Consider the following 8,228-nt stretch of genomic DNA (forward strand, 5'->3'; position numbering starts at 1 on the left):
TGTTTTTCAAAGGTTTTATTAATTCCACTTACAATAAATCATACGGAAAAGACTTGAAAGATCGCCTCTTCCCCCCGTTTTACATATTTCAGCCCCCAAAATCACGAGATAATAAAAGTACAAGAACATGGAAGCCGACGGGCGCTCTCTCGCGTCCTCGTTTGTTTTTAGGGCTTCGCAGTTTTAAAATTGAAAAATGTACAAGATTCACAGTACAGACTGACAGCATCTCACATCAAAATTATGTTTATCTTCGAGGACGACACTTGTGTAAGAAATAGTATTCAAACGGCGTCTTGGTATCATGCCACGGACGATATCCGAAGAGTACGCAATGTATCAGCACATTTAAAGCACCACGTCGTATTAAAATTCTAAGTAAACATTTTTTTCATTTAAATAATGAGAGAAAAGTCTCATAGGAGCCGTTTTGGCGGATTATTTTACATTATGTTCACACCCATGCGGCAGTATAATAGCTATGGGTCTCTCTCGCTCCCTCCTCGTTTCCCTCCTCCCTCCCATTCTCTCACTCTGTCCACTTTCTTGTTTTTCTTTCTTTCTTTCTTTCTTTCTTTCTTTCTTTCTTTCTTTCTTTCTTTCTTTCTTTCTTTCTTTCTTTCTTTCTTTCTTTCTTTCCTTGAACGTGTATGTGTTCAATTCCAGTGCAGGGGTCTCCAACCTCCTTCAAGCTAAGAGCTACTTTCTGTTACAAATTAGTGCAAGGCAATACCAGTTTCTAAAACAACAACTTAATATGTTATTATTATGTTGTTACTTTGTTACAGTTTTATCAGGTTAATTACTAGAAATAGGGCTAAATAGACTCAGTCAGCAACTAAAAAAAAATCCTTTCACTAGAAAATTACAATGACGCAGCAGTGGTGAGATATTTTCGGAACCGGTCCGCAGGCACTTCAGCTGTCCTTGGGGGGGCACTCTGGTGCCCGCTGGCACCATGTTGGAGACCCCTGAAGTAGCGCCTTTATTACGTGGTGTAGAAAATTGGTCCGTGAATAACTTGCATGCTGTAGTCCTTGATTCCATTATTACAATGTTTTTTTGTGCCGTCCTATTTTGGTCACGTAATAATATGTGCTGTTGTTCAATTAAGGATAGGAAACTAATACAAATGTGTATGAAAACAGTACCGATTTGTTTGTCACAATTCGGGGATCTTTGAATTTGAACATCCAAACAGAATGGTCCTTTTTTATTTTTAAAAATGGATAGGACTTTTGACCAGCCTACTTTTGGAGTTAAGGGGAATTGCTGTTCTCATAACTTTGTCCCAATTACAGGAAATTTGACCAACATAAAAACAGGACCCACGTTTTCATTTTTTCCCAATAAGGGTTTTTTTCTCTGAAATCGAAGATCCACTTAACCCAAGAACAGGAATTTTGATCAACCAATTTTGGAGTTAGGGTCAATTGCGGTTTCTGTTATAGCCCAGAAAAAGTGTTCTGAGCAGTAAATTAGCTCCTCTTTTCTTGGTGCTTTAAAAAGTTGCTTAACATTACAACAGACTCCTACAATCTCAGTGACAGGTGAGTTTTTATGAGGTAAACAAAGAAAAAGACAAAAAGTTTTTTTGGATTTAAAAGCAAGCGGATCTCACAAGGCTTTCAGCGGCTCGGCTGCTTGTAGTTCCCGTTGATCTCCTCAGAGATGTTGACCGCCTCGGCTCCCAGCGGTAGTCTGTCGCTATACTCCGAACCCACCTCATACTCTTCTTGATTGGTCTTGGATGAAGACCCAGGGATAGATCCCGTGGCCACGCTACCCTCGGCTTCGCCTTCCCCCTCAGGGGGGTCTACTTCCTCCTCGCCCGTCTCGCTGGGGTCGAAGGTCTTCTCGGATTCCACCAGGGACACCCTGCGCTCCAATTCTCCGGTCATCTGTTTCTCCATCTGGTCGGGATTGTGCGCTTTCATGATGAGCTTGTAGGTCTTGCCTTGGTATTTGTAGAGGAGGTGACAGCAGGTGGCCCCCAGCAGGGGCACTGTAGCCAAGCCCAGGAGAAAGATGCTGACCACCACGATAATCAGAAGGGAGGGGATCTTCTTCCTGGTTGTGAAGACCACTTGGACTTGACAATCTTGACCGCCGTAGGTAAGACAAAGTGTGTAATTGGTGCCGGGGTGCAGTCCGGTGAAGTGATAGGAGTTGACCCCTTCCTCAATGTTGGACCACTTGATGACCGAGTGTCCGTTACCAGTGTCCACGCAGATGTAAAGCATGTCTGGGCTGGGGTTACCAGAAGTGGATTGGTAAAGGCCGACGGGTTCCCTTACCACCGTCTCCGCGTTGTCACCCTGGCTCAGGTGGAGGTTGGACTTGCTGCGAGCGAGTTGCAACGGGTTCAGCTTGACCTTGGCCTCTGTCTCGGACACCTCAAGGGCGATGACGCCAAAATCGAAGGTGTATTGCTTGAGGTCATCGAGGCTCATGTTGAAGGCGTGGTTGGAGACATACTCGCTGCCGTCCCGCACCCCACATCTGCTGGTGGATGGAGGGTGCTTGGAGACAGCACCTTCATTGGCGCCGTCTTGTTTGTCCAGTGCACTGATTTTTGTTCTGTCTCCGCCTTTGCTCCAGTTGATGACGTTATTTTTTGAGTTTTTGGGCTGAGCGGGTTTTTTGTCGTACGGACGGATCTTGTCCACTGTGGACTCTGCTGAAGCGTGTTTTTTATTGACAGCTGGGGATAGTTTGACAGTGCTCTCAGCCCTTCCCAGATCATTCTCCGCCAAACAGGTGTAATTCCCATCCTCTTTTTTGGTCAGGCGAGGGATGATCAAAGTGCCATTTTGGAAAACCAAAAAACGAGTGTTGGTGGTTTTGTCGTTGATCGGCAGATTGTTGGTTACAGCCAAAGACGGCAAAGGGAACAAGAAGTTCTGATTCCCCGCAATCACTTCCCAACTAACAAGTGGTTTTGGATTTCCCCTTGTCTCACAATTTAAGACTACCGCGGAGCCCTCTATCAGGTCTTCGCTGCCGATATCGGGCTGAAAGGTTATAGTGACGACAGGAACCTCACAGTCAAGTTTAGGGATCTTGGTGACCATGACACCTTTGAGGTGCTCTGGGGTCTCGCATTGAATTGAATTGGGTTCTGGGACGGAGATCTTGGTCGTGGTGATCCAGTCCTTCAACCAGTCCAGGCTGCAAGAACATGAAAATGGGTTGTTGTAGATCTGAAGGTGAGACATAGACGTCAGTGCGGTGAAGGTGCCCTGAACAATGGTTGTGAACTTGTTATTGTTGATGCGCAGTGAACGCAGATCTTTGAGCGTGGAGAAGGCGTCTTTGGGGAGGTTGACCATCTCGTTGTTGTTCATCTTGAGAAGTTGCAAGGCGGTCAAGTTTAGCAAGTCTTCCCACGGGAACCTGACGATTTTGTTGTAGCTGATATCCAAGTTACGCAGTTGGGTCAAGGGGGCCAGGGTTCCCGTTTGAATGGACACAATCTCATTGTGGGCCAGCCAGAGGGAGGTGACTTGGGTGATGTTGATGAAACTTTGGCTTTTCAGAGACTTAATTTTGTTGGCAGAGAGGCCCACGGTCGTAACGTTGGACGGAAGGCCCACGGGGACAGCCAGCAGGTCCTTGTAGGCGCAATCGGCAAACTGGTGGGCAAACTTGTCCTGGCATGTGCACTGCTCGGGGCAGCAGCGCGCCGTCGCCAGCAGAGTGAGGAACAAAGCCGCAAACGCCGCAGATCTCGCCGCCATTTTATGCACCTGCAAGCCATGAAACCAACACTGATTGTCATCTAAAAATGCATGTGTGAAATAGTGCTAAAGAAAGAGTTTGGGGGTCAGTGATTTTTTTTTCACAAATGGACTTCTGGTATGAATATTTTTCTTAAAGGGATGGTTTCTTTTTTTCTTTAACCAACCATCACCACCCTAAACACATTGCGAAAATATACATATATATAGATTTCCTTATTTGGGAATTTTTGCTGCTACTAAATGTGATTACTCTACTTTTGTTTCACTATTCTTATGATGCACTATGCTCTCATTGCACTATTATTATAACTTAGGCAAGTCTCTAAGCCCTACGTTTTAAATATATTTGCCTATTTATCCTGACACTCTTTTATTTTTATACACTATTCTCTTTAAAGTCTTTATTACATGTCTGCCCTGGGGTGCCATGTCTAATCACTTTGCATGCAATGTTTCACCAACATTGATTTCAATGACAATCTATTCTATTCTATTCTTTTCTATTTTCTTTCCTTTTTTCCATTTTTTTCAAACCCTAACCCAACCCAAATTTGCTTTGTTGATTCAAATGAGTTTGAATATTGAAACAAGCCTAAAATGAGTTGGTTGTGCACAATGATAATAAAAAAAACTACGATATCCAAGGGAAAACAAATGATACATATTGATATTTTTTATTATAATAATAATAATAATTTCCTTTGTATTGTCATTCTTTGTAACAATGTACACAGAACGAAATGTCGATACCAAGCGATTGACGAATGCTGATTTTGCTTGGGAAATGCATGTGAGAGAAAGAGTGCAATTTAATGGATTATGGGAGAGTGATTTTTCTTTTCAATGAACCTCAGTTTTAAATATTTTTATTATATTTGTATTTTGTTCTTTATTTTTCTTTCTTTCTCTCTTATTTTATTTCTTTTTTTCTATCTTTATTTCTTTCATTCTTTACTTCTTTTTCTCTTTATTTATTTCATGTTTTCCTTTTTTTGTCTTTTTTTCCTGTCATTATCATTCTATTACTTTTTCTTTCTATTTATTTTTCTTCATTTCTTTAAAACAATGCAATACTCCTCAAAAGCACGATTGATAGTTTACATAACATGGCGCGTTTTTGTTTGTTTGTATGAAACCATCCATTATGAGTCAAATTAACTCAAGCAGACATATTTCTTTTTTTATTTAAAAAAAACTCAAATGAAAAACTAATTGAGTTTTTTATATATATATATAAATTGCACCACCATATATATATATATATATATATATATATATATATATATATATATATATATATATATATATATATATATATATATATATATATATATATATATATATATATATATATGTATATATATATATATGTATATATACAGTATATATATATATATATATATATATATATATATATATATATATATATATATATATATATATATACAGTATATATATATATATATATATATATATATATATATATATATATATATATATATATATATATATATATATATATATATATATATATATATATATATATATATATATATATATATATATATATATATATATATATATATATATATATTCATTTATAATAATATCGTCATTATTATAATTATTGTATTTTTCTTGTCAACTCTGGTTCGGACCCACTATTGGATGGACTTTGACAGACATCGTTTTAGGGGATTTTCATTATTTACTCATATTTGGTTAGATTTGACCCAACTATTATTGTTCATTTTTGCTCCAATCCCAAATTTAGGTGAATTATAAAAGAAGTAGAAATATGCATGACTTACCCAATTTCCAGTGTTTTATGGTCTAGTGGTCAATGCAGTTCTGACTCATGTTTGACCCAAGCTGAGTAAATGTACAATCTGACCCTCTTTTTCTTGTCTTTAAAAATGCACCACCATAGATAAATTATGGTAAAAAGCTAAGGACATCCCAGATATGTCACCAGAGAAGAATAGAACCATTCTTCAGGTTTCTGGGTCTTTTTTAGGGGGTCCGCAAATGGACTGACCCTGGTCAAGTTGAGCTGAGGGTTCAAACCCCAAATGACTCAATTTTGATGTAGCCCAGTGCATCACTGTAAAATCCATTTCCAATAACCGATTTAAGATCATTAACAAGAATACAAAATGTATTTTGCATGATAATTAAAATAATGATAATGATTATAATACAAAAGAACAAAAAAACTGTTTCCGTGGTTTGCCCTTTATGTTTTTTAGAAACCCCAGTTGGCGCATTACGTAAACCTTTTGTTTTTTCATTCTAACAACAAATAAAATACACTTACCTGTTAAGTAGTAACTTAAATCCCGCTAGCTCTCAATCACAGTCCACTTTTCAGTCCCAAAAAAGCTTCCGGAAAATCACAAATGAAAAATAAAATCTCACGAATGGATCCTTTCAGACGACTTTGGCAGCGATCTGGGTGCCGGGGGGAGCATGTTTCGATGCCCGTGAGCAGTTTGCGGTCCCGGGGTTGAATTTCCCCCCCACTGTCGCTCTTTCCTGCCGCAAGTGTCGGATCCTCCGCGTGCGCGCTCCCGTCGCGTAGCAGCCAGGAAGGGCGTCGTCGGGAGCGCGCAGCCTCTCCCATATCCCGAGCGCGCCTCTTCACGGTTAAAGATACAGCGGCCAGGCGTTCTCCAGAACCAATTCATAATTGAACAGGTCGATGATTAATTGATCAGGTAGACCTAAGCATAATCTTTGACCTCATTCGGCTCTCCCGCAGCCCCCTTTTTTCCGGTTTAAGACAAATACGGTTTGCAACAACAAAGCATGCAGATAATTAATAGTTAATCTAGTTTTTCTGATATAGGTGAATCACCTGCTTTACATCAGCGCACCACAAAGTACTGCAGTTAGTAATTTTGTGTATAGTTTATATCAAATGTTTCAAACTCACGGCCTGGGGGCCAAATGTGACCCGCTACGTCATTATGTGTGGCACACGAGAGCTTCAAATGTCTGAGAGTCTAAAAATAAATGGGGGGAAAGAGTGTTTCGACTAAAAACTCAATTTCTAATTATGTGTGTTGACTACGATACTTGCAAAGTGACCACCAGTATTTCCATTTACATGCTAACGAGTTAAATATAGACTATTCCGAAATGTCCAAGAATATTTTGTCATTTTTAGTTTAGAACATATTAAAAATGTGTATTTTTTGTGAATTGAACAATTGATCAATTTAGAGTTATTTTATATGAAGAAATAGAATAGTTCCACTAATTTTACATACCATACATTTGCATTTAGTTACATTTATTATGAGTACTGATGTGGCCCTTACGCTGATGTGGCCCTTGTGAAAATGAGTTTGGCACCCCTGCTGTATACAGGAACCCCAAACCCTTTCTCCTTTTAAACAAGGACATGCATATTGTAGTACAGGGCCGTCAAACAGGCGGCATGCGGGCCAGATCAGGCCCGCTCGGGGATTGATTCCGGCTCGTGAGACAACGCTGAGGGAAGCCCAAGAGAAAGACGAGCTGCAGGTTAAAATATGTCCATTTGATGTTGCCAAAGCCAGGTGCCTCTCACGAAGACGCTGTAGTTGTGTCTTTTTACCTTATTTTGTTCTCTCTTTCTCTTTTTCTCTCCTTTTTTCCTTTTCTCTCTCTCTTTTCTATCTTTCTCTCTCTCTTGATTTCCCATTGTCTCGTTCTCCCCTTATCTCTTTCTCTCCTTCTCTTTTCTCTCCTTCTTTCTTTCTTTTTTTTATTTCTCTTATTCCTATTTGGATTTCTTTCCTTCTCTCTTTTTCTTTCCCCCTCTCTCACTCTTTCTCTTTTTATCTATTTTCTCTCTCTCTCTCTCTCTCTCTCTCTCTCTCTCTCTCTCTCTCTCTCTCTCTCTCTCTCTCTCTCTCTCTCTCTCTCTCTCTCTCTCTCTCTCTCTCTCTCTCTCTCTCTCTTTCTTTGTCCCACCCTCTTTACTTTCTCTCCGTCTCTTTCTCTTATTTCTTACTCTGTTGTTGTCTTTCTCTAATTTACTAGTCCGGCCCCCGAAAATGTTTGTTTTATCTTGAGGCCCTCGAGTTAAAATAACTTTTACACCCCTGTTCTAGTAAGAGCAAACCCTAAAACGCCCAAAACAAAAACGAAATAAATCAGATTCGATAACTGTGATGATAACGCTGTTGTGTTGACATTTTAATATATTGTATAAACTTATGGCTTCAGATCTGTTGTTTTGCCAATCTCTATGGAGGAGAAACACCGTAAAAATCAAAGTATCAACAGTTTCCTTAATTACTTGCATTATTTTTTTTAAATAATAGTGATGAAAAGGGTCTTAATAAATAACGTGAGTGTTTTACCAATTGTTTATCTGACGTACTGCTCTTTGCCCTACACTTTACAAATTCTTTGAAGCAACACTGACACTCACAGGTTGTAAGGTGTTATTACAGGTGCTTGTTTTTCTGTACCTCAAATCACAAGTGAAGAGCT

General features: G+C 39.4%; 1 protein-coding gene across 1 annotated transcript; it reads right to left on the minus strand.

The window, feature by feature from the left end:
• Window positions 1–6,371, minus strand: islr2 (immunoglobulin superfamily containing leucine-rich repeat 2). Its single transcript, XM_088340170.1, has 2 exons — window positions 6,061–6,371; window positions 1–3,749 (listed from the first exon to the last, which is right to left on the minus strand). The coding sequence occupies exon 2, from the start codon at window positions 3,738–3,740 to the stop codon at window positions 1,629–1,631; it is 2,112 nt and encodes a 703-aa protein (XP_088196296.1). The 5' UTR covers window positions 3,741–3,749; window positions 6,061–6,371; the 3' UTR covers window positions 1–1,628.
• Window positions 6,372–8,228: the final 1,857 nt, after the last annotated feature.

Source organism: Urocampus carinirostris, chromosome 7 (assembly GCF_059441175.1).
Source record: "Urocampus carinirostris isolate Australia breed hairy pipefish chromosome 7, RoL_Ucar_1.0, whole genome shotgun sequence".
In the NCBI taxonomy this organism is placed as follows: Eukaryota; Metazoa; Chordata; class Actinopteri; order Syngnathiformes; family Syngnathidae; genus Urocampus; species Urocampus carinirostris.

Bases quoted from the DNA above. Each gene is read 5' to 3' on its own strand.
- islr2 (XM_088340170.1), bottom strand. From the start codon at position 3,740: ATGGCGGCGAGATCTGCGGCGTTTGCGGCTTTGTTCCTCACTCTGCTG.